The sequence below is a fragment of the Sceloporus occidentalis genome, unplaced genomic scaffold, assembly GCF_023333645.1.
Source record: "Sceloporus occidentalis isolate IW3139 unplaced genomic scaffold, rSceOcc1.0.p SCAF_1, whole genome shotgun sequence".
Classification (NCBI taxonomy): domain Eukaryota; kingdom Metazoa; phylum Chordata; class Lepidosauria; order Squamata; family Phrynosomatidae; genus Sceloporus; species Sceloporus occidentalis.
Genome location: NW_028316981.1, coordinates 29,875,876 through 29,903,857, shown reverse-complemented (window position 1 = coordinate 29,903,857; position 27,982 = coordinate 29,875,876). Strand labels below are relative to the sequence as shown.

The following is a 27,982-nucleotide window of genomic DNA, read 5'->3' as shown; positions in this document are numbered from 1 at the left end:
GAGCACTAAAGTCAGAATCATCCAATCCATGGTATTCCCCATCACCCTGTATATTCCCCATCACCCATCTGTATAGATGTGAGAGATGGACAGTGAAGAAAGCAGATAGGAAGAAATCAACTCATGTAAGATGTGGTCCTGGAGAAGACTGTTCATGATATCGTGGACAGCCAAAAGGACAAACAAATTGGTCCTAAAACAGATCAAGCTTGACGAAACTGAGGCTGTTGTATTTTGGCCACATCATGAGAAGAAATGAATCATTTGAAAAGACCGTAAAGAGGAATAAATAAAGAGGAAAATCCTATGCCATATGGCTAGACTCAGCCTGGGAGTTCAAGGGCCTGAGCCTGCAGGACCTAAGCAGAACAGTTGGGGACAGGTGGTCTAGCAGATGTCACAGTAACAGGGTCCCTGTGAGTTAAGTTTGACTCAAAGGCAGTTAAAAACAACATAGCACGCTGTTTTGTGATCATTAGATGAAAGACATTTTAAAATGTAAGTACAATGATTAATAAGAAATGGGGGCAAATTGTCCTTATGTCTGCATTATTTATTTATTATCAACAAATACCCAATCTACAGATATAAGGCAGATTTTAGAAAATTCAGGGACTGGGGGGCAGCGGGGGAGGCAACATTTCTCATCAATACTATGTAGTCTGCCAAGGGTTACTATTTCTATAAACATTAAGAGAAAACCTTCTTAAGAAGGCTGTGAAATAAACACACATAATGATACCCATACTTAAATCTGGTCAATTTAAGCAATTAACATTTTGCAGCCCCATTCTTTGTACCTCCAGTTTATAAGTGCCTCTACTTATGATATATGACCTGAGAAATTTAGTGTGAAAGAGAGAGACTGTAATTTGTTTTAACTCACTTTAAATCCATACCGACCCACCCCCTCCCTGTATTCAGCAAGAATAAACAGCAAGAAAATAAACAGCCTTGCTAGCGTGTTAAATACAAGCTGCAGTTAGGTGACTTTAATTCCCAAGAAGGTGTGTCACACCTGCTTTTAGCAAATCGATTTACTCATTGTCCAAAATGCCTATCATTCCTAAAGGCAATCCTCCCACCTATCATCACAGAGCAGGGGTCCATCTCCATTCAGAAGAACATTACTCTTGTCAAATAAATTGAAGGTCCTATTCAAATCACAGCTTCCTGCCAACTCTGATCTTTCATTCCATCTTTCACACCATAATCTGCTTAAATGGAAGAAAACCTGCTAGGGAAGAGATGCTGAACCTTCCAAGGAAGCCTGAAGGAGGATCATTGCTGTCAGTCTGCATGTCTCAGCAAAGTGCCCATCAATATTGGAGCAGAGAGACAGGTGTGGGGGTGGGGGGTGGGTGAGAGGGGGGTGGAAGACTATCCTTTTAATGCATGTGGAGGACAAACGCCATGCCAGATTTCCATTCCTCTGCCTGTACTGAACAGCCACCTGAACCTTTCATGAGCCTTAGGCATTGCAAAGGTGTCTATTATTTCCATGAATAATCCTTTTAAAGAGACAGGTAATTTTTATGCTGGGATGAGTAACAGAATACAGTTGGCCCTCTGTATACATGGATACTTTATTCACAGATTCAGGAATCCATGGCTTGAAAATATTTTAAAAAGTGATAAATTCCAAAAAGCAAACCTTGACGTTTCCATTTTATGTAAGGGATACAGTTTTACTATGCCACAGATTTTGGTATCCATTGGGGGAGGGGGCTGGAACCAAACCCCAGCAGATACCAAGGGCCTAAAAGAAAAGGTAAAGGTTCCCCCTTTGAGAAGTTTGTCTAGTATCCAACTGTAGGGGCTGGTACTCATCTTCATTACTAAGCAGAGGGAGCCAGTGTTGTCAAAGATGACTCCGTGGACATATGAAGGTAACGGTGTTACCTTCTCACCACAGTGGTACCTATTTATCTACTTGCACTTTTACATGCTTTCAGACTGCTAGATTAGCAGAAGCTGGGACTAGTGATAGGAACTCACTCCATCACATGGCACATCTTAACCTCTATGTCACCGCATTCCTCACTAAGGGCCTACTGTATAGCAAATAATTCAACATAACAAAAAAAATTCTATATATACAAAATTTGGAAGCCATCTGGGAGACCTTACTGATTAGATCTACTTAAAATATAGTTTTAAAAGATGTGTACTTACATGGAAAATTATTTTTTGAAGATGATGAATTTTTACATTGGGGCAAGTAACAAAAAGTTGTAATTTACTCGGTATAGTTAAAAGAATTGCAGACAAAGGTCTAATCAGCACTGTAGAAATATTGCAATCTGACACGACTTTAACTGCCATGGCTCAACGGTATGAGATTCTGGTATTTGTAGCTTTGTGAGATATTTAGGTTCCCCTAATAGAGAGCGCACTAGTGCCACAACAAACTGCAAATTCCAGGATTCCACAGCATTGAGCCATGACAGTTAAAAGTGATGTCAAACTGCATTATTTCTGTAGTGCAGATTAGAACAAAGCTTTAGCTGGTTGTTTTTGAATCCAAGTTCAGGACTTATATCCACCTCTTGTGCTCCTTTGACTCAACAATTAATAGTTTATTAATAGTTCCCCCCATAAACTGTTTGACTTTCATCCCATATTACAGTTTTTAAATGCCTCTTCCATAGGGGGAGCTGTTGCATTCACAAAACCAAAACAAAACAAAAAGTTACCCTTTTGGACTACAACTCCCAGAACCTCCAGCCAGCATAGCCTAAGACCTGAATGAAAGGCAACCTGTACATGCAGGTGCCTTGCCTTCCTCCTGCTCTACATTTTACCAAGTAAATAAATTAGTTATCTTGTGAGGTTGATAGCGTCTCTCCATTATAACTTCATGCTGTCGTAAGCATCACTGATTCTACTGTATTTTATACTCCACCCGGTATTCACTCACTCATTTAATCATCATCTCTTTATAAAAAGAGAATACAGGGATAAATCTCACTCACTGAAACATCAAATTAGAAGTTGGATACATTAAGTAAAAAGCTGGAATATACAAAAGATCTTTTGCTTGGAGAGTGTCACAGTGAACGCAATCTCTTGGATCTTGAACTGTTATATTACTCTGCTGAAACAAGTAAAAATTAGCCAGAGGACAGAATACTATTTCAGGCATAAGGCTTGAGTGAATTGATTTTTAAGTACTATTAACTGATGGTTATCTTTGATTGTCAGGTAAAACTTGCTTCGGTGCGATAAAAGAGATGATGGGTCAAAGAGTTTTGAAAATTATCCGTACTAATTATATACAAACCAGCCATTTTATCTGATTTAGCATGATTGCCAAATCTTCAGCTTCACATCGCCATAATCCTCTTCTACCAGCTGTCTCTGTCACATGATAATGAACTGTTGGGGATGTTGAGAACACAAGGAGGAGTATGTGAGGTGACAGCCCCTTCTGTTTTGATTCCCCATTCACAAAATCAATCAGAAGGTGCTTTATTATTCCAGATCCAAAAGAACAGATCACTACAGGGAACCTTTAATTGCTAATTGTTGCAAATGCATATAATTTTTTGTTATTACTCTAAAAAAGAAGCATAGTATAACCAAAGAAGCATAGTACTGTATACAGAATCTTCCAATGAGCAAATAACTAGTGCATTCAATCATATGAAAAGTGAGTGAGTTGGTGTGCATGTGCGATAGAGAAACTTACTTTTTTTATCACACACAATTGTAAAAAATATCACATCCCTCTCACCATCAACATTTGATAGATTAATGGTGTGTAAATGTCCTGATTCTGCTAACACATACACAGGCTGCTGGGAGGAAACAATTAACCAGCAATGCTGGCAAAGGCAGCAAATCACCAGCACCCAAAATACACCCTTGCCTAGGGGAGTCTTTCCAAAAACATGTGTTTGTCAAGCAGTCTGAGTCAGGAAACCAGTAAGCAGTAAGATCAACACATTCCAAGGGCCAAAAAAGCAAAGAAGTCAAAGGTCCAATTTGCAGGAGACAGGAACACTGGCCCAAAAGCAGAGGAGTTGCTTCCAGCACTAGGCTTATGCAGACTCAGCTCTTAGCTGGGATGCCACCAGTTGGTTCTAATCAAAGCTTCTTTGGTGCTGCTTGGCTAGCATCCTGACTGAGCATTGCTGGTATGTTCTTCTCTCCCTTTGCCTCATCCTTGGACCCAGATGCTAAAATACCTCCCTAGTTGTGTCCTCTGTCCCATCAGCTGTAGACGAGTCCTGCCTTTGTCCTTCTGCTGGCTGAGGCTGCTCTTCACCTGGGGGACTTGTCTGTCCCTTCTTCATACTCCTCTTCAGACTCCCCTTCTAGGTCCCAATCCTGCAGATCATGGCCCATGACACTAAAACATAAAGCTCATTTTCCCTGGATGCATGCATGCAGGTTCCTCACAATAGTTGCAGAATGAGAGCATACACTGGTGATTCCTCTAACAATGGTAACAAGTGCCTGAGGTACATGTAAGTAATTGTCAGGAGACACAAGGGAATGTAATGACAGCTGTCCACTTCTGTCCTGAGAAGTAACTTTTTTTTTTACTATTCCCAGAATTTCCCACTTGAATTGCAGTCAAAATGGAACCTCTCCAAGCCCTGGTTCCGTGATTTCAAAGAATGTGCATCACAGCAGTGGTACTTTAATTATCTCTCTCACTGAGACAGAGGGATGAAGAAAGAGTGTATGTGTTCATGCTAGAGTACCCAGGATTGGTTGCAGCAACTGTAGCTGTGCTTTTTAGACTGAAGGAATGGATCTGCCACATAAGTCAAGGGCCCACTGTCTACCTAGGTAAAGCTTGGAAAGGGTATTTGGAGGCTTTAACTCCCAGAATCCCACACCAAACAGCAACATTTACAAATAAATGTTTACAGTTTTTACTGTTAAAAAAGTCTACATACATTTGCTAACATCAAGTTTTCCAATTAAATAAAAATTCTTAAATCAGTTGACAACCCTACCCTAAGTAACAGATCTGATGAAGCCATAATAAATGTCCACATTAGGTTACTTTTTCATAGTTGAAGATTAGCCAGGGATAGATGCAAACAAAATCATGCAAGGTATTCTACAATGCAGTATACCCAATAGCAATATGTTAGCTGGCAGGTATAGGCCAGTTCATGCCACTTTTTCCCCTTCATAAAAGGACAATTGGATAGCAAATGTTTACAATTTCAAAGGCAAAGTTATTCACACTGTATTAACACAAAACCCAAGAATGATTCTTTTATTAGTCTTTAATAATTGGCAATTATACCTTATATTTTTGATTACAGAGATAGAAAATACTTCCCAAGTGTCGATGATTTGTCTCTGACTTTTTTTTAACTTGATACTTTATCGTGTGTTGGCTTTCGAGTCCTGAACAATCCAGTCTTTCAAGCAATAGCATCACTGTATCTGTTGCCTTCCATTAAATAGGTCTTCTAACTCTCTCAAATTCTCCAGCCTCTGTATTGATTTTTCTCCTATTCAAAATAACTCCTTCCTGACAGGAACTTGCTGTCAGTCTTATCTAATATCCTCACTCCAACAGATCACTCCTATTCTCAACAGCCCCCCTCCCCACAATAAACTCTGATTAAACTTGTACAAAATAGGAATTACACTGAGATAAGATGCCTAACATTTACTCTATCATTATATCATAATTGCAGTGTAGCAGCACTGACACATGGCTGGAGGTGAACCCCAGGGGAAAGAAAATAATTCCCATCAAGAGCTAATGGTGCTGTGCCCAATGGAAAGATCCTTCAAAATGAAATTTTACATGCAGTCTGGCATCTGAGTGATTGAAAGATATTTGCCTCTGGCAGACAAGAAGATGACGATGCTATAAAATATACTGTGCTGCTCTACTCTAGGTTCTTTTAGTCTGTGCAAAACTGATCCTGCAGACCATTAGCACATCTCCACAACACATTTAAATTTCAAACCATCCTCTCCCACTTCCTTTTAATTACCAAAGGACATTCAGAGAAAAGATCAGCCAGATGGAGATTAAATATTTCACTACTGGAAAATGAAGCATTCTGCTCTAAAAGGGAACCTTTATTGCAGTAAAATCATTAATTAAAGACCCAACCTATTCCCCAGTTGCATGACAAAAACACAAGAGACAACCACAAGTGAAGTCCATCAGCTATGACTTCAAGGAGAGTGCAAAGAACAAAACAATTACAAGAATACCAATTTAAATGGACAGCAATCTTGGACAAAAGGGAAATCCAGACTAACTTGCTTTCACAAGAGTTACTGTCATCTTTCTTCCTTAAAATTAGACCATACTGAATTCTTTATGAGAGAAATCTCAAGATGTTCTTCCAAGCAAAGGGAATGTGCAGAGCAAAGGACAGAAGGAAGCTGAGAAGACAGGACAGCTTCAGGTTACATTGTCTTGCTTGAGGGCTTATTCATGAATTAGTGTGTTCAAACTGCACAATAAAATATATGACTAGCATTATATGCATATCTATACAAATGAAGAGAACCACTAGTCTTCAGATGCTATGAAGGATCACTTAAGCTTTCTCCCCCATCAGCCCTAACTTGGTTTGACTTACATTATATATGATGGCTGCACAGTGATGTACAAAAATATCCATATAGTCAACCAACCCATCCACCAGGGGTGATAAAGTCTCTGGGATGGGATGGGTTTCATTGGTAGTCCAAGGAATTTTACCAGGGCTACATCCCCTGCTGTACTTTAATTTTTAAAAACATGGGAGAGGTGGCCAGAATTGTCACCTGTGCCACACCTAGGAGCATGGATGTGATTTAACATCTTCCTTCTTTGACCACTTAAGTCTAGAAGAAAGCTTTATAATAGTTCAGTCTTGTATTAGATATGGCCTGAGGGAACCAGAAATGTGGCAAAATTTGTCCTCTGTTTCCCCCAGGAGCATTTTAAAAATCAGAATAAGAGCTTGGGGAACACTGAAAGGCTCAAAAGCAGAATGCAGGGGGCTGCATTCCCCCACACTTTAAACCAGCATTGTGTATACTGAACATATATCTAACCCACAGTCTCAATTATGAAATGTATAGAATATGAATACCATTCACCAAATACTTTTTCTGCACATTCATTAATTTCAACTATGCATTTGCCAGAACAACAGACATCTAATATTTTTGTTTACTTGAAACATACATTTGGGTAGAAAATTGCTACTTTGTTTTTCTCTGGCCTGAATAATGTTTCTGTTATAAATGGACCTTACATAAAGAACATGAAACACTGCCTTACACTGCAATCAATACTCTAGCAAGTCCAGTTTTATCAATCCTGATGGTTACTGGTTCTCCAGAGTTTCAAAGGCTAGTTTTCCATTCCATTCTTTCTATATGAAAGATACATTTTATTTTTAAAATCTTGCCTCTTATTTCTGAACATTTAGATTATCCTATATGCATACCTCAGTAAACGAAAAAGATGTGTTCCTGGACATTACTTATTTAATGGAAAATTTGGTACCAAAAGCAGAAATAACATGGAAAGAGTAGGGTAGTATCTGTTCCTACACTATCAAAGAGAAAAGCAGTTCAACATTTTACACTAAACTTTTGATTAAAAATTAACAGGATGAGGAAGAACAGCATGGACAGACTTCAGGGACAGAGCAGGGGAGTCTGAGAGTTCCACCAGAGGGAACAGTTGCTGCTAAGCCTCGGAGGAGGTGTGTGATCGCAGCGGAAGACTCCTTGCTGAGGGGTACAGAAGCAGTGATTTGTAGGCCTGACAAGATGTCTTGAGAGGTGTGGTGTCTCCCTGGGGCAAAGATGCGTGATGAGACAGAGAGGCTGACAAGACTGGTCAAGCCTACTGACCAATATTCCTTCCTTTTGGTCCACGTGGGAACCAATGATACTGCAAGACACAGCCTTCAGAACATCAAAAGAGATTATGAGGCTCTTGGTAGGAAGCTGAAAGAAATGGATGCACAAGTTCTCATCTTGTCTCTTCTGCCAGTTCAAGGGCACAGTCCAGGAAGGGAGAGGAAAATAGCGGATGTGAAGAACTGGCTCCGCAGATGGTGCTGCCGAGAACGATTTGGATCCTTTGATCATGGGCTGCGGTTCCATGAGGAGGGACTTCTTGCAATGGATGGGTTGCATCTCACGCCAGTTGGAAGAAATGTTTTTGCCAACAGTCTCAAGAATTTGATCAGGAGGGCTTTAAACTGAGTTTCATGGGGGAAGGAGACAATATTAAGGAAGGCAAAAATGCTGGAGAAAATAGTCAAACTGACATAGAGGAAACAAGACAAATAATGCAAGGACCCAACAGTGGGAGGCAAAAAAAAAAAAAAAAAAAAGCTTGCACAGGCAGCAAGTAAAGGGGACCCATGGTCTGCGATGTCTCTACACAAATGCACAGAGTATGGGAAACAAGCAAGATGAACTCGAACTCCTAGTACAACAAAGCAAATATGATATAATAGGCATCACTGAAACATGGTGGGATGAGTCTCATAAGTGGAATGTAGAAATAGAGGCATATAACCTTTTCAAGAGAAATGGGTCTAACAGGAAAGGAGAAGGAATAGCATTATATGTCAGAGATATTTACACAAGTGAAGAGATCCAGGACATCAATACTGGCACCCAGGTGGAGAGCATCTGGATAAAAATTAAAGGGGCGGGAAACCACAAGGATATTATGGTGGGAGTCTATTACAGACCCCCCAGTCAGATGGAGGAATTGGATGATGCCTTTCTAGAACAGATGACTACACACTCAGAAAGGAAAGATGTAGTAGTGATGGGTGACTTCAACTATCCTGATATGTGCTGGAATACAAACTCAGCCAAATCCTCAAGGTCTAGCAAATTCCTCACTGGTCTTGGAGACAATTTCATTGTCCAAAAGGTGGAAGAGGCAACAAGGGGATCAGCTATTTTGGATCTGATCCTAACCAACAGGGATGACCTAGTTAATGGAGTGCAATTGGTGGGATTCTTAGGTGGGAGTGATCATGTACTCCTGGAGTTTGTTATACGTACAATGTAAAGGAGAAGCCAGGCATTGTTAGACACGCATTCTAGACTTTAGGAAAGTTGATTTTAGTAAACTTAGAGAAATACTGGGGGTGAGCCCATGGTCAGGAATACTAAAAGAGAAGGGAGTTCAAGATGGATGGGAATTTCTCAAGGGGGAGATACTGAAGGTACAATTTCAAACAGTTCCAGTGAGGAAGAAAAATGGGAGGTGTCTCAAGACACCAGGATGGATGGCTAAGGAACTTTCAACCGAGCTAAGTTTGAAACGGAACATGTATAAGAAATAGAAAAAAGGGGAAATCACAAAAAAGGAATTCAAAGAAATAGCAAGCTAAAGCACAGAATAAACTCAGGCTTGCTAGAGAGGGCTTTTTGGATAGATTTGCAGAAGGAAGAAAAGGAAATGGTAGAGCCACTGCGTGGAGAAGATGGCAAAATGCTAACAGGGGACAGAGAAAAGTCAGAATTACTCAACACCTTCTTTGCCTCAGTCTTCTCAGAAAAGGGAAAGGGTGCTCAGCCTCAGGAAAATGGAGCAAAGGACAGAAAAGGGGAATTTCAGCACAGAGTAAGTAAAGAGATAGTACAGGAATGTCTTGTTAATATAAATGAATTTAAGCCTCCAGGAGCAGATGAACTTCATCCAAGGGTATTAAAAGAACTGGCAAATGTAATGTCGGAACCATTCACAATAATCTTTGAGAACTCCTGGAGAACAAGAGAAGTCCCAGCAGACTGGAGGAGGGCAAACGTTGTGCCCATCTTCAAAAGGGGAAAAAAAGAGGATCCCAACAATTATCGTCTGGTTAGTCTGACATCAATACCAGGAAAGATTCTAGAGCAGATCATTAAACAGAGAGTCTGTGAACATCTAGATGACAATTCCATAATCACAAAAAGTCAACATGGGTTTCAGAAAAACAAGTCATGCCAGACAAATCTGATCTCTTTTTTTGATAAAATTACCAGCTTGGTAGATGAAGGGAGTACTGTGGATATAGTATATCTTGGTTTCAGTAAGGCCTTTGACAAGGTTTCCCATGACATTCTTGCAAACAAGCTTGTAAAATGTGGGCTAGACAAAGTAACTGTTACATGGATTTGTTAATAATAATAATAATTTGTAATTGGTTGACTGGCCGAACCTAAACAGTGTTCAACAATGGCTCCTTTTCAGTGTTCAACAATGGCTCCTGGAGAGAGAGAGAAGTGACCAGTGGGGTCCCACAGGACTCTGTCCTGGGCCCAGTGCTATTCAACATCTTTGTCAATGACTTGGACGACAAAATTGGGGGCATACTCATTAGATTTGTAGATGACACTGAATTAGGAGGAATAGCTAATACTCCAGAGGACAGGATGAACATTCAAAATGACCTGAATAGACTAGAAAGCTGGGCCAAAGATAACAAAATGAAATTCAACATGGAGAAATGTAAGGTACTGCACTTAGGGTGAAAAAATAAAATACACAGATATAGGATGGGGGACACTTGGCTGAATGAGACAACATGTGAAAGGGATCTAGGAGTCCAAGTAGACCGCAAGTTGAACATGAGTGAACAGTGCGATGCGGCAGCTAAAAAGGCCAATGCAATTTTAGGCTGCATCAATAAAAGTATAGTGTCTAGATCAAGAGAAGTAATAGTGCCACTGTATTCTGCTCTGGTCAGGCCCCACCTGGAATACTGTGTCCAGTTCTGGGCACCACAATTTAAAAAGGACATTGAGAAACTGGAGCGTGTCCAAAGGAGGGCGACTAAAATGGTGAAGGGTCTGGAAATCATATCCTATGAGGAACAACTTAGGGAGCTGGGGATGTTTAGCCTGGAGAAAAGAAGGATAAGAGGTGATATGATAGCCCTGCTTAAATATTTGAAGGGATGTCATATTGAGGAGGGAGCTAGCTTGTTTTCTGCTGCTCCAGAGACTAGGACCCGGAACAATGGATGGAAGCTACAGGAAAAGAGATTCCACCTCAACATTAGGAGGAACTTCCTGACAGTAAGGGCTGTTCGACAGTGGAACACAGTTCCTCGGAGTGTAGTGGAGTCTCCTTCTTTGGAGGTCTTTAAGCAGAGGCTGGATGGCCATCTGTTGGGGATGCTTTGATTGAGATTTCCTGCATGGCAGGGGGTTGGACTGGATGGTCCTTGTGGTCTCTTCCAACCCTATGATTCTAACAATATTTACATGTGAAATGAAATGGCTAGGTTGAATAAACCTTGCTTAAGTAAGCAAAAATATTTTAACAATATAGAGACTACCTAAAGTTTTCTTCAAAATGCAGCAAGAGATGACTCTTTCACCAGCTTTTCACTTTCTTATGCTTTTTTTTAATAAATTGGCGGTAGCTAATGAGGCATGTATAACCCTTTCACCTCTGTTTGCTGTTCATGTATGCTCATTAGAGACTTAATACTTCACTAATTTTCTCGTTGAAGGAAACAACAAATAATTTTACCAACTTTGAAAAATTGTAGTTTTTGCTCACTATTTGCAGTTCCGGACTTCTTCTCTGCAAAATTTGCTTGTGCATGTTTCTGAAGAAAACAGCATTTTCTGAATAAGAAAAGAAAATATTTCTGCACACAAATGTTATTTTCTGTCTGGAAAATGCTGTCTCTGAAAATACTGTTTTCTGCCAAAAAAGCAAACATGTGCAAACAACAAAGATTCTCATCAGTCCAGGATACTTCTTGTCAGGGTTTTTTCAATATTTCAGAAATATTTTTCAACCATTTCTTGAATATTTTTCATATTTTCCCCAGCTGCAATGTTCAGTTAGGGATTCTGGAGGCAGCTGCTGTTTCTTTTGCCTGTTATAAGGAGGCATACATGTCTACAACAGGTTTAGCTAGAGTTGAAACCCAATCTTTCCCAGGTCACACTTTGTTCATTGCATGGTTTACTGCAGAGACACTGCTGTAACCTGATACTACATGTCTGTGTTTCTCCACCCCTTGTTTGCCATACTATCAATTTGATGCTGCTAAAAAAACTTTCACCTAGACAAAGGACAAAGAAGAAAGGGTGCCTGGGCAGGCATAAAAAGTATTGTAAAAAGGAGTTTCATTATCAGGGGAGACCTATATCTGTATGTATCTGCCAGGGGAGACCTATGAAATTCCCCTAGACAATTAAGTTTTTCTTTGATAAGACTGAAGTCCAAGTGTGAAATATGGATTATATTTTAATTGCATTACGTTATCTTGCTATCTTAACTTGCGATACCAAATTATGTTGCAGTAAGTGAGCACAGAATTCTTTTTATAACCTTTTTTGGAAAGTCTGGATATAAGTGAAAAAGGTCTTTAGTCATAGCTTATGGGGCTTGTACTCTACTGATAATATTGCTAATGGTTGGTTATAATACTTCTGAGCACACACATAGACACACACACCATTATTTAGACTGATTTCAGTAATATTTCCTTAGCCACTATTGTGGTTTCCATTAAGAACACTAAGACAAGAGAAAACAATTTCCAATTTCAAAGAGGAGAGCTTCTTATATATTTGATATGTCTATGCTTTCTAGTGCTTGCTCTCCAAAATAAGATACCAAACCATGTTTTGAAGCTGGTTTACAAATCTAGTTTGCAAGGGAAAGCAAAATGTTGAAGTTACGAAGGTTTGATTAGTATTTGGATAGGAAATCCCACTTAAACCAGGATACCTTGAGTTGCATGCGGGGGAAGAAGTGAGATATAAATGTGCTAAATAAGTCAATAGTTTACCCCTTGGAGTGTAATAGCTAACTATGGTTTGCACTAAAGAGGAATTATCTTATTGAATTCAAGTGTACAAGGAATATATCTCTAATGTATAAGGAAGCACATGAATCCAAGGCATGTTCACATAATGCCAAACCATTGCTTGGTCTACATGTGCCCCTGACTAACATGTCTTCTCTTTGTGCACGCTTTACTACAAGCACAATAAATAATGCTGTATTGCAGTGGGTTTTTTAAAGTCAGTAACAAAAGGAAGGATGATGATGATGGTGATGATGATGATGATGATGATGATGATGATGAACAGGATTTTATTTCTCACCTGCCTCTCCCCAAGGATCAAGGTTAGGTACAAGACAGATTAAAATACAACATATAACTAAAGACACAAAACCATTTAAACACATAGGTTAAAACACATAAGCATAGGATTGAGAAAAGATTTGGAAAAGGAGAATGACTTAGGTGAAATTCAGAAGCGTTTTAAAGCGAGACTCTAGTTGGAGAGCCTAGCCCTAACACTGTAAGCATGCTGATATAAAGGATGGAAGGGATTAGGTCTCCATGGCTTGCCTGCAGCATGGTCCTTGGAACAAGATTCTCATTTACTAAGTAAATTACTGTACATTATTGTATAATGGTGTTCACATTATAACTGACAATTAGAACCATTAAGACGAAAGCTCATAAACAGCTGAAAGCTCACATCAAATTAACACAGTCATGATTGAAATCACTCTTCTGATTTCTGCTCTTCACAGACATAATCAGCATCTTGCATAGAAATGAATAGGCAATGAGCAAAATCGCAGCCATGCTGTGGCAGAGGTGGCAAGCTCTGCTAATAGAGAGGTTCATGGTCTTGCCTACATAATTATGATTATTGAACACATTGTGTCCTTTCTGTGGAAAAGCTCTTGTGCTGTAGCAGCAGGAAATGTATCAGTTATTAGGCAACTTGCTATTCTCCAGACTCTCACAAGACTCAACAGGTTTCTAATGAGGAAACTCTGGAATGCGTATTGGTTTACGACGCACTACAAACCCCAGAACTTAGTTTAATACTGGCACTGTTTTAACAGGCCTGTTTAATTTACTGTCTTCTCAAGGGAGTGGGGGGTTTAATTTCACCACTGATTGCAAATTATTAACCAAATCTCAATTGCAGATCCCTACTTTATAGTTCTAAAGTAGCACTTTCTAAACTTTTAATAATTGGGAAAAAGGGATTTTCTGTTGTTAAAACTGAAGTCAGGCTTCATTTGAAGATATTAAGCTTAACCAGTCAGCTATATAGGACTGGATTATCAGACATTATTCTGATCACAGTGAGCACCACAGTACAGAAATGCTCACCCACAGCTCCCTTATGTGTCCACAGTCCTTGCATCCAGAATGTTTGATAGAAATCAATGAGGCAAAGTAGAGATGGTATAACTCTAATCCCATTGATTTCAATGGGAAACTAAATCTGGATCTCTGGTATCTTAACTAAACTACATTTCAATTGTGCGATAACAGTATGCATATTATGTCAAAGTAATACCCGTAATCTGGGAAGAAAGTAGAATCCTAGTTAACAAAAATGTAGGAAATACTACTGGCCTTGAATAAAATAAGATATAAAACTAATAATACACAAATACAGTCCACCAGTAAAACTAACACAAAACTTGAGAAAGTTTTTTTTACCATGAGTTTCTGCAAACTACAGCCCACTTCATCCGTTTGTGAAACATCAAGATATAGGTTATTTATGCCTCAATGATCTAAAAATAACACATACTTAGCATCTCATGTAGAAGTAATACTCAACTGTATTCATGTTGTTTTTGTATGTGTTAAGGCACTGTATACTTTTGCTAGAGCTTGGAAAGGTTACTTTTTGAACTGCAACTACTGCTCATGCTGGCTTGGGGTTTCTGGAAGTTGTAGTTCAAAAAGTTACTTGAAAATGTACGCTCAGAAAATTACTTTTCAGACTGCAACTCCAAAAATACCCCAGGTCACATAACTCTTGCCCATTTTTTGTTGCCTTTTCCAATCTTCCCTCCTCCATAAAGCAAGGGATGACAAAGTGTAGCCCTATCTTAATGCTGTTCCACTGCAACTCCCAGCAATTCTAGCTAGTATAGTGGTGGTGAGGAATGATGGGAGCTGCAGTCTAACATCTGGAATCCATGCATCTGCCTGCTGTGAAGAATTTGCTTGACACTTTGCACAGAAAACTACTGGGTTCTGTACCAACTTGGACACCACATGATACATAGCAATAGCACATGTATATTTCTATACCGCTTCTCAGTGAACTCAGCATTGGTTTACAATCTGCAAGCTAATTGCTCCCAACAAGTTGGGTACTATTTTACCGACCTATCAAAGGATGGAAGGCTGAGTCAACCTGAAAGCCACTGGGATCGAACTCACAGCATTGTGGCTGCAGTACCAGCATTTAACTATTGCGCTACCAAGCTCCCTGCTGCATGACCAGGGCTTCCTACATGTCTGATGAATGTAACGCTGTCTGGTGAATGTAACTCTGGCTCCTACTTGCCCAGTGATACTGGATATTTTCAGTTTATGAGGCCTGAGGATGTGGTCAGGATCCTTGGAGAGACAAGAATCACCACATACTGTATGTACTAGATCCTTGCCCCTCCTGGCTTATTAAATAGCCCAGAGGGAACCAAGTTGAATCGATAACAGGAGTGATTAATGCCTTCTTACAGCAACAGAACATTGCAACATGCCTGAAAGAGGCTCTTGTAAAACCATTACTGAAAGAAAAATCCTTCCCAGGATCTTACTCTACTAGATAGATATTGGGGGGAAAAATATTGAAATTTTGGGCAAGGTACTAAGGCATGTGGTGGCTTCTGAGCTCCAAGGCTTCCTGTCTGAAATGGATGATCTCGATCCATTTCACACTGGTTTTGACACCTTTCATTGCCTTGGTAGATGACCTTGACCATACAATACTTCTGTTTTCATGCTGTTTGAATGACTGTATCTCCCTATATGAGCCTGTTTGAAATCTAAGTTTTCTAGGAGAGGCCATTCTCATTACCACAGCCTTCTCAGGCCAAGTTACAGGAAACAAGGGAGAGGATCTCCTTGGTGACTGCTCCTGTCTTTGGAGTTCTTTCCCTAGGGAGGCTAGCATGGTTCTCTCCTTGCTCTCCTTTGGTCTGCAAGTACAAACTCCATTACCATCAAGCTTTTAGGAACTGACTGTGATAGTATAATAGGAACTTAAATGTCTATGTGATAATATGACACTCCCCAGAGGTGTGTAACTATACGAGTTAATTGTTTTGCTTAATAAATTTAGAAGAGACAGTAAGTCTGCATGTATTCTCCTGCCATGAAAATTCCCTGAAATTCCAAATCTTAAAATAACTTGCTAAGGAGAAAATTAATGCTGACAATATTGTTCTACTGGACAATACTGCTATTTATAAAACCTTGACAGCTTAAGTTACAAACACTAAGGAATCCTCGCTAGATACAGATTGTCAGAAATGAGGAAAACAATTTTAAATCCCTCTACCAAAACAACAACAACAACAACAAAAACAAAAACAGGAGAGGGGGAATGATGCCTTTTTCAACATCAAGGTGTACAGTACTGGTTTGGAGATGCTACATCTCATTGAGACAGTGCATATAGTTAGACGCTCTCAAATTAAGAGTATATGGGGAAAGTCATATAAAAATGACAGCATATGATGAGCAATGATGACAAACATATAGGTCTCCAATATATTAACCAATAATACAAGGATTCAGTGTATTATAGAAGATCTGGTAATGTTAAGAAGAAAACCCAAAGAAATAACATTAAAATATTTAAATTAGATTAGCACCTTGTATCATTGCACAATCATCAGTCTTTATTTCACTTTAAAGATAATGTTGGAGCATATGAGGTTTCAGAAACAGAGGCTCTGGGAAGCTTCATGACAAGTTTTATGAGGAAAAAATACTTTACTTAAAACATTTCACGACAATCTGGCTACTCATGACAAAAGGATGCCCATTTTGACTCTGCATAGTAGTGGAAGGAAGGAAGGAAGGAAGGAAGGAAGGAAGGAAGGAAGTTAACATTATTACTTGAAACCCTTTTCTTTCCTGGCAAAATGATATAATCAAACATGTGCATGAAACTAATGCTTAAAAATAAATAAATAAAAAGAGCACAATGAGTGGATAAATGCAGTGACTTTGATCTAATTTATCTTCAGAGAACATAATGAAAAGGATGTTCTCATATGTCCTATACTCTAATTTAACATATAAATCATTCACAAAAATATGATCCAGATGGGCTCCAACGAAGGAAACCAATTAAATCACACTACCGTACCACCTGATACATTAGTTGTGATGATAAAAATACAAACAACATAACAAAACAATAAGGTACTGTCTCGTATCTGACATTTCAAATTAGATTTGGTTTTCTGTGAGCACAGCCCACTGCTTTGCCACCTCCTGCAACAAGAACTAACAGCAAGGACTTTGTTTTCCAGCAAAAGCACATAGATGCTCTGTGTTTGTAGAGCAAACTCTGCAGATGAAGCAGATTTGTTGACATTCCCCAATGGGGTAGTCTTTGGAACAAATGCTTGCCTCGTACCATCCACATCTGGTTTCTCAATTACGCTCAGAGCACATTTTGCTTTCAAGTGTGCTGACAGCAGAATAGTGCCAAACCTGGAGGACAACTCCACAAATATCTGACCTTTGCCTATGGGCTACCTCAGCTCAGCAGGCCATCACTGCTGCTATTGTTTTCCCTTTATAGGTTTCCTAGAAATACAGCCTCCAGCATGTGGTACGGTCTTGTTTGGCAGAGAGGTTTCATTGTCAGGTAATTAGCTCTACAACAAGTCCCTGCACGTTGAACTACAATTAGCTTTACAGACTAAATTCTGGAACTGCACACAGGCATTTCTTATACATAATGAATCCGAGGATCAGTTCTGGAAGGTGCTGAGGGTACACAGCAGCCAAATGAGCAAAATATGCACTTTTTTAAAGGGATATGCTCAAAGGCTTCTTTACTGAGAATTAATTTCTTTACTGAGAATTAATTTCTCTCAGCATAAACATTATTATCTGCTTTTTTCTAGTTCACATGTTAAGTTCTTTAACAGATACCTCTACACAATTTGCCTTTCCTTATTTTTTTGTTATAGAAAATGTTGCAGAACTGACCTGCGTGAGTATTCAGAATTTCCTCATTTTCAAAAGAAATACATAACCCTATTTCTAAAGGAAGTGAAAACAACATTAATGAGATGCAGACATTCAACTGGACTACATAATTGTGAGAAAGTCAGTCCAATTCAGTGTTATTTCACAATTATCTAGGTTAAGGGAAACTTCAATACAAACAAAATGATGTTCTCCTCTTGCACAATTACATCTACACATAATGTACCATTGGGAAATGAAAATAATATTTAGTGCCTGACCCTATTTGTCCAGTATTATGCAAGGGTAAGGGCCTCAAAGCTCAGCCTTGATTTTGCTATCAGGCTTGTGTTGTAATTCTTGCATAGGTGGTAATTATAGCCAAAAAGGTCTTCTCTCCATATCCAAGGATTTTTAAATCAATGGGTTCAATCCTCTATGGCTTCAAAATATTAAAAAAAATACATGAATTCGAAAAACCAAACCTTGATTATGCTATTTTATAGAAGATAATACATTGCACTACACAATTGCATTTAATGGGGCTTGAGCATCCATGGATTTTGGTATCCATGGGTGGTCCTGGAACCAAACCTCAACTAGCTGATACCAAGGGCCACTGTATTGTCTTTTTAAGCATGTTCATAAAGGACACCAAGAAACTTAGTTAAGCCTGCACACATATATGTCCACATGCTCATACACATTCCTCTCTTCATCTTAAAAAGTTGATGTGGTAAGGGTACAATCAGGAACCTGCTTTCATGGCCTCATAGAATTTACTGGACATAGCAGCCTCCTTCTGCCCAAGGTCAGCATGAAGAAATATCAGAAGAGAGATTGTGATGCAAACCTTCACAGTCATGATATCTTCCAAATTACAGTGATGGACTAATCACGTCTGAGCATTCATCTTTATAGCCCAAAGCTATCACAGGTATCAGTGCCATGAAGAAAGACAGTGGGCCTGCCACATCAGTAAGCTAATGATCCATGGATTGGAGTGTCCACGGTTCACCATGCCCCATAATTTTCAATGGTGGTGTGTGCGCTCTGACATGCTGATACAGACACATCACTGTCTATTGAATAAATATGGGTTGTGACCATCTGTGTTTTTTCCCATCTGTGCCCCCCCAGAACTGAACCCCCCCCAAAGTGTAAAGAGTCCACCATATTCACTCCCCGTTCCCACTTTGCTATTTCCACTATTTGTTCTGTTACAATGTGTAATTGAAGATTATCGCTCTGCGTCCTTCTGTTCCGTTCTGAGGACGGAACAGAAGGAGCAGGGACTAGTGCGGAACGAGTGGGGAACGGATTTTACCACACGCACCCGTCCCTCATCCGTTCCGTTCCCCCTCTCTTCCATTCTTAATCCGTTCCATAGGAGGAAATTTTTGAGAACTGTTCTGAACAGTTCTCAAAAAGCATTCCCTCTGGAACGGAATGAGAAGGGAAGAGAGGGGGAACAGAATGATTGAGGGACGGGTGTGTGCGGTAAAATCCGTCCCCCACTCGTTCCGTTTCCTGCCAGGCCGGGCCGAGAACCCAGTGCGATAAAGTTCATTGATATAGATTTAATTGACTATGCTACCACTTAATGTACACAAAATATTGAACTTTTTAAGGAGCCAAATATTTTTACAGTATTTACAACTGTAATACTTGGACATGTCATTAGAAACCAGATGTAAACATGTATTCGCCCATTGTTTATACATTAGGGAACTGAAATGCTGAATTACACGATTTAATAAAGGTCAGTTCTTTGGTCACAGCAACCCAATCTGTGATGCAAGTAGTGGGAAGAAGGAGAAGGAGTCACCACAGACCTTCTGCTTTCATAACTCTGCCTTGCATCCTGTTCAATATTTATGTGATTGTATGCCAGACCTATAATTGCATAACTTTTGGGATTCAGGTTTATGGTCATTAATATGCAATTTGACTCCCCCCCCCCACCCCCAAATCTGCTCTTAAGTCAGGCAGCACTGTGATGTCCTGCCAGGACTGATTGAATCTCCCCCTGCATTTTCTTTCACATTGGTTCAGGCCATAGTATGTTTAGTGTAGAAAAGTTCTTTGTATTAGTTGTGGGAGGAGTTGTAGGATTCCCCTGTATTATTTCTAGGTTTGGAGCAGTCTTTGCTGTGAGCAGGCAGAGAGCTGTCTTTTTGGTGGCAAACAGGCCCAGACAGACGGAAAGGGCATTTCTTACACTTTAGCCAAATCAGTTACCAGGTTAGCCATTTCAGTTACCAGATCTCAGCCAAATTAGTTATCAACAACAAGTGAATAAAGAATTCAGGAGCTGAAAGACCCTGCACCAGCTCCATTGAGTGAGGAGAGCAAACTAACATTAGACCCAGAAAGATGACATCCGGAAGATTGCTGAAACTGTAAAGTACCTTTTGTTTAGAGCTGGGGAGGAGAAAACTCTTTATTTTGTCCTTTAAATTAAATTTCCCCCCTTTTGAACTTTACATTCAGCTTCAGAGCCTTTTTTGGGTAGAAGAGTTTGATCTCACCAGGGTACCAGCATTGCACACCCAAACCTGCCACCACCTTTAGTTGGGTGTGTCTTCACAAGCACCACAACCAAAGGGTTTCTAAGTTACTACAGATCGAAATGTTGTGTAATGGTGACTGCAACACTCTCCCAGTGGCAAGGCATATTGAGACAAACAGCTGAAACAGTACATCAAATGGTTTCTTCATCTATCCATTTCAAGACACCCTGTGAGTGGGAGAACGTTGCACTCATCATTTCCTAGCCCTTTATCTGCAGTGCCTTGGAAACCCTTCAGTTGGGGCACTCTGAATTAAAAGATAGGCTTTTGATGGTGTGGGGCATTGGCATAAGAAGCTAAGATGACAGAGCTCCATTGCTGTAGCTATTTCTGCTGACTACTATGCTGGGCAAAAATCTGGAAATCAATTGTTATTATAATATTACAATATCAAAATATCAATCTATTTAATTCCGTATTACAATGTAACTTCAACCAGGAAATTAAGAAAGCTAATTATTAGTTGCAGTTATCTGTCTGTTTATTTGATTCATATCTCTTCTTTCTCTCTACACAGGATCCAAGACAGTGAGAATAGACTCATGAAATCAATGGGAACTGGTAAATTCCTTTATTTAATCGAGTTGGGGCTAACAACTGTATTTCGATCTAAACTTTCAGTAAATGCAAAGACCTTCAAAATATACCACAAGATTCTGCCAAGTCTCATAATAAACCAATATGTTAAACTAATATGTTTTTCATTTAAGAAGTGTGAATATACTTGCTTTCAACTCACCTCAACAGGGAATCTTCTCCCATTGATGCTGTGTTCTGAGCCAGCTGATCCATTACTCTGACCCCAGTGAAATTCAATTTTCTCAGCTTTGAATCTGCCTGGTAGTCCAGCACCACTGATGAAGTAATCATCTTTGAGGAGGATAGCAACTGAAAGAAGGAGGAGGAATAAAAGTGAGGACAAGATTGAAAACCTTTCTGCCATAAACCTGCTGTGACCGTTTACAGGGATAATATAAACATTCTTTTGGGTGGACATAAATGCATGGTAGCAGATGATTGCTGGTGCTTGTCACTATTCATTCAAAGGACCTGTTTCATGACATGATTGCAAAGAACCGTGAAGTCCCATACATTTAGTAGCTATCTGAGAGAATTGAAGGTCTCCATCTGAACACACCAAATCTTTGACTTTGCAAGCTATGTGGCGGGATGTCACCAAGTAACACAGGGGTCTCAATGTTTCTCCACATAGTCTTGAGAATGTGAAGCTTGGGACTAGGGTTAGTGGAGATGACTCACTCTATCATTTCTCTTCATACAGTCATTTTCACCCAAATGAATATCTGCCTGATAGGATTAGGACCAAAGATAGTACAAAAGACCAGTTTGTCCCCTGCTGCCCAAATATAGGACCAGCAGCCATCCTATAAGCCACGTCTTGAGCTGAAACAATAAAGGAGTATTATCATACTTGCTTTTCTACATGGCTGATAGCCAGATCATTTCCTCATAGTTAAGTGTCCCCACTGTAAATTTTTTAAGCATTCACTACACAATATGTTAATTTCCAGAAATAACAAGCTTATAAGGCTCTAGGGATTTAAATTTTCCTCGTATAACAAACTTTCTTCTCAAATATAAATTCAATATAAAGTTTCTATCAATTTATGGACAAAGTTTCTTTCTTTCCATCTGCCCCATAAATAATATATCAGTGGGGCAAAGGCTTGGTTAAGCAGTCTAAACTGCTGTTCAATACTATTATTAGGTACAGCATGTTTCTTTTCTTTTTTAATCTAATAATTCTTTGCATTAAGAGCTAACATGGAAAGAAAATGTGCAATGCAGACACAGAATTTTCTGAATTGCATACACTGAATGTAATTAATTCCTCTCTCAGTAGCTAAACTATGGTTACATTACTTTACACTTGTTAAGACACATAACTTTCCTCCTTTTGCAATATAACTGTAACCACAGTTATTTTAAATAGTTATGGGGTGGCCTCATTGCATTTTTTGATTTAAATAGTTATGGAATGAGGTGAAGGAGGAATTTCACATGCTTCAAGAGCATGTTTATGCCTTGTGCTGATAAACAAAAAAAAATTCAGACATTTAAAAAGTAACTAAAACCAGGGCTTTTCTGGGGGGGGGGGAGAAATGGATTGTGTTCCTTATTCCCCCAGTACACATTGGGTTGTTGCCAACACATTCCTGGCCAAGACAAATCTAGCATGCTATGTATGCCTTACGTTCATATTTATGTTAAGGAAAATGCAACATGGGACATACAGTGAAAGAAATAAAACATGTATGTGAGAGTCAGGATGACTCAGCAAAAGCAATTAGAAGCTACACAGGTGTAAAAGGTAATGTAATTAGCAAGTCCTAAATGCCAAGGACAGAAATGCAAAGTGGATAATTGAACACACCTGAGAATTGTTAAGTGGACAAGGTGAAATGATGAAATCATTAATTGTGGGATGAACCAAGAGAACCAATGAAAATGGATGTACATGCCCACTGGGTGGAAACTGACAAGAGTGGGTGGTGTTTTCCAAGGGCTATAATAATGGCTATGAATCCCAATGTATTTTGTGGGTAGTAGTAGTTGGTAGTAGTGTTGTATTGGAGTTGTGTTGGATAGTTTTGGAGCTGTATATAGTAGAATAAAGTAGATCTTTTATATAAGACTACTGAGTTGTCTGGTGTCTTGGGTGAAGATACAAGAGCCAGCTGGATCCTGAAGAAGTGGGAAGACTTCTGTGGAAGCAAGAGTGAGAAGGCTTGGAGAGTTTGTCAGGGTCTTCAGCCTATTCTCTGTAACTCTGCTGCTTTAGAGCAAAGCTTTAACCACTGGCCAAAACTGGTCAGCGCCGGTGCGTAACAAGATGGTGAGTTCGAGCCAGAGGTGAAGAGCTACAACTCCCATCATCCCTGACAATTTATGCTAGTGTTACTTGTGTCACCTGCAGCCTGTCAGACCCCTCATACCCTCCAAAGGACGGCTTTGTTATTTTTATTAAACAAAAGTCCAATCAATGTGGGTTGCACAAATCTTTACCACTACAGGACCCTTCCTATGTATGTATGTATTTATTGTCCCATTTTTCTGCCAGCATGGAGAAGCTACAAGGCACTGTGCTGCAAGAAATCCTACTTGTAGCACTTCCAGGAGGCTTCCTAGTGCCAATCAAGAACCTGCAGGATTTCCAGAAAGAAGAAAAATGGACCCAGTTGGAAAGGTGGCCATCACAACACCCTGCAAAGGTTCATAGAATCATAGAATCGTAGAGTTGGAAGAGACCACAAGGGCCATCCAGCCCAACCCCATTCTGCCATGCAGGGATTCTCAATCAAAGCATCCCTGACAGATGGCCATCCAGCCTGTTTAAAGACCTCCAAAGAAGGAGACTCCACCACACTCCAAGGGAGTTTGTTGGACTGTCAAACAGCCCTTACTGTCAGGAAGTTCCTCCTAATGTTGAGGTGGAATCTCTTTTCCTGGAGCTTGCAGCCATTGCTCTGGGTCCTAGTCTCTGGAGCAGCAGAAAACAAGCTTGTTCCCTCCTCAATATGACATCCCTTCAAATATTTAAACAGGGCTATCATATCACCTTCTCTTCTCCCGATTAATAGGAGAAACCTCCATTCTTACTGTGGGGAATGGAAATTTCCTTAGGTTTTATCCAACATAAAGGAGGAGTTGCATTTGGTGGTCATTACCATTGAAGAGATTCATTATGAATAACTGGTTACACTATAGTGTTATGGTGCAACTCATTACTTTCAAACATTGACTAAAAGTATTTCAGTTGCCATTTGACACAAGTAAAAGAATTACATATTTTTAAAGCACTAGAATTACTTTTGGACCCAAGAACTATAAGAGTAACCTTAGTCTTTAAAAACCACTTTCTTAGCTCTGCCCAAATGAGAACATAACAGACTGTTGTACATACAGGAAAGGGAAAAATTCGTTATTTCTGTCAAAAGCCTCTTAACCACATTCAAAACTTCCCAAAACTTTAGCTGTCTTTTTAATGGCTACATCATTGTGGCAGCTCTTTTGGTATCTTGAAAATTATTATGCCATCTTCCTTCTTTTCTCATTGCATACAATGAGTCCCTAGCAGGAACAAAACAGTATTACTCCAGGTGCATCATTTTATATTCTATGCTGTTCACTTAAGTACATTTTATGCTTCTCCAATGGGTTCTGTTCCACCCACATAATTGTCAGATACTCATTTCTATTGATAAATGTCCCTGCTTGATGCTACTTGCAGATCTATGACACATGAGTGCTTATTGACAAAGTTTCGAATGAAGGTGTCACATAAAATGGATCTCAAGACTGATCCTAAAGAATCTCAACACATTATCTTTCTTCAGCTTGAAAATGTAATCTTTTGTCACTTTTCTGTAATATGTTTTAAATCACAAAGCATCTTTATCTTCCATTTTACACAGTCATTGGTAATGTTCAAAGTGATGTCATAAAATGGTATAAAAAGGATGTTCTGTTATTTGGCATTTCATATCTGTGGAGAATCTATGCTACAATATTTGTAATGTTTGTAATGAATTTCCCACTAAAATGTTTATTATTATTTATGAAACACTTAAAACTACTAGAAACTGTATTTTTATATTGTTCAAAGGTAAATGATAGACACTTTTACTTGGCATAAATGTCATTGGCCCCAAGCAAAATTATACCTTCTATTTGATCAAAATACAGAAAAAATTGCACTAGCCATATGCCCAAGAGGGATATCAGCAAGGTCATAGGATCCTCAATATCTGTACATCTTACCAAATAAAATCTTTGGTAGACAAAAATAATCTGAAAGAGGGACAAAATAGCCCAAAGAGGACTGAACATGGTAAACATGTACAGAAAGCTGAAGAGCTGTTCAGAAATAAATGGAAAATTGAGGGAGGCAAGTAATGGAATAGTGTATCCCAGGGGAAAGTATGGCTGCCCACAATCCTGAAGGGGGGCATTCTTTATTGTTGTTAACTGCCCTTGAGTTGATCTCAGCTTATAATAACCCCATGGATGAGACATCTCCAAGACTCTCTAATCTCCACTGTTCTGCTTAGGTCCGGTAAACTCATACCCATGCCCCCCTCGATAGAGTCGATCTACTGTATCTGGCATGCGACCTTTCTCTCTTTCTACTTCCCTACACATTTCCTTACATGATTGTTTTCTCTGAGTTATGCCTTCTAATGACTTGGCCAAAATATGACAGCTGAATTTTAGGAAACCTTCAAGTTTCTGTGGGAATCGGGGGCAAGCTGTCTTAAGGCTAGGAGACTCAATACTGCAGGTGACAGCATGCCTCAAAATAAACCCAAATGAAGAAGCATCTCAAATGTCAAGGGTATGGTAAAGCTGTTTTGAGTTTTATTCCAGATTTCAGAAGTACTGTTCAAAGTGTTGAACCCTATCTCCAAAGAACACCCAGGATCTTGGATAGCTCCTTTAAATTCAGGAGTAACACCCAGAGAGGACTGATCATATGCTTGACATGGAAGCTACTGTTTGTCACTGCCACACTGTGTTCAAAAGGACATAATCCCAGGAAACTGGACACAGAGCAGCAGCCCTTAGCTTCAGCTGATCTACTGTATGGTTTCAAAAAGTGGAGAATACAGAACATATAAAAGAGTATTGCCAGACAATATATGTGAAGGAAGCCCACACTTTAGATTATCTCCCATCTGCAAACAGATGCACAGATTCACAATTGACAGGCATGCCAAACAAGTCAGTTGGGGTTAGGACTTGTATAGTTAGTCCCCCAATTGTTGTAAAGAGTAGCAGGTCTGTTAGCAAGAATAAACAAACAACAACAACCAACAGCAAATTAAGGAAGCAGGTGCATTGGTAAGAACATGTCTGCTGTGGAACTCAAACGGCATTGCTCATAATGTGAAATGAATCTATTTCATCCATTTGCAGACATGATTTTCACATGATTTTATCTCTCCAGTGAGCAAGTCAATTTTCATTAACAGCAGCTAGCTGCAGAGATAAAACACCAAAGCTCGTGTGACAATATCAAAGGGCACTTTGCATGAAACTCTGCCACTCTTAATTCAAAGAGATCTCATACATTTGAATTTTCCAGCTGTGTAATCAAAAAAATCGATGAGAGCATGCTTTGGCAAGTGCTTTACAAAGAAAATAACCTCACAAAACTTTCATATATAGCAATTATGGGTTAACACACTCACTCTACCAGTTGATTTTGAAGATAGTCTATGAAAATGAAAAATACAAAAAGACAGACATCATTTGATTGAAATTTATCCATTTGCTCATCCACCACTGAAATCAATAGTCGAAACCCAATTGCTAATTCCAACTGGAGTTGTCCCATTTAACCAATTAAATATATGTTAAGTGTTGACTTTACAAGTTCCCACTAATTCAACTACGCTACTGTAGTTGGGATTGACACTTAAGATGTTCCCATTCACATGTTATGATTATACTCAGTTTTTTGGTTCAGCTGGTAGGTTCATTAGACAGGAAGTATTTTTGGATGGGGGTGGGCACAATACTGTATAAGATATCAAGAAAGTTAACTTGGTGCATCTGTAAGAATCTATGTGGGGATGCCTTTGAAAAGTGCTCAGAAACTTCAATTCGATCAAAGAGCTGCAGCCAGGTTGCTAACTGGAGCTGGCTATAAGGAGCATGCAACTCCCTTGCTGCAACAGCTCCACTGGCTGCTGGTCCATTTCCAGGCACTCTTCTAAGTACTGGTGATGATCTATAAAGCCCTATACAGCTTAAGGCCAGGTTTTTTGAAGGACTATATCTTCCTTTATGTGCCCACTAGAGATCTTCTGGAGAGGCCCTTCTCTCTGACACGCCACTCTCCAAGGCTTGTTTGGTGGGAACAAAAAATTGAAGACCAACCACCTTATATGCAATGGCATGAAACAAATTGAATTCTAAATGAAATTCTTCATGACAGTGGCATGGAGGTAGAGTGTGTGTGTGGGGGGGTCACAATTAAATCAGGATGCCTGCTCCACCTCCAGTTGTCTGTATTAGATTTAAAAAAAAACAATTGGAAGAAGAAAGACTACTTGTGCGAGCATGATGGACTCTGAGACAGCGATGGGATTTGAGGCTTTTTAAAAATATGTCCATACTTTATGGACAGTCTGACAAGAAAGGAGGCTCTTGTGAGTCTCTTTCAATGCACAGTGGGATTCAGCTGCATTGTATAAATATTTGATGACCTCTAAATCATTTATGACTCTGTCAGGGGTCATTTTACTTGTTTTAGATTAATAATTAAAAGGATAATTAGGAGGATGTACAATCTGAAATGTTCATCTAATTGTTCATTTTATAGTGTCTCTTATAAGGCTGGGTAAGATCTCTCTCTCTCTCTCTCTCTCTCTCTCACACACACACACACACACACACACACACACACACACACACACACAGAGAGAGAGA

The 27,982-nt window shown here is 39.4% G+C and overlaps 1 protein-coding gene across 5 annotated transcripts in view; it reads right to left on the bottom strand.

Annotated features, from left to right (window-relative positions):
• Positions 1-27,982, bottom strand: part of LOC149321282 (receptor-type tyrosine-protein phosphatase gamma) — a 742,038-nt gene that overhangs the window by 320,517 nt on the left and 393,539 nt on the right. For all 5 annotated transcript variants that reach the window (XM_089518763.1, XM_089518770.1, XM_089518749.1 and 2 more), the window contains exon 4: positions 21,267-21,415. In XM_089518763.1, the coding sequence (XP_089374889.1) occupies positions 21,267-21,415 (149 nt within the window). The remainder of the gene's footprint in view (positions 1-21,266; positions 21,416-27,982) is intronic.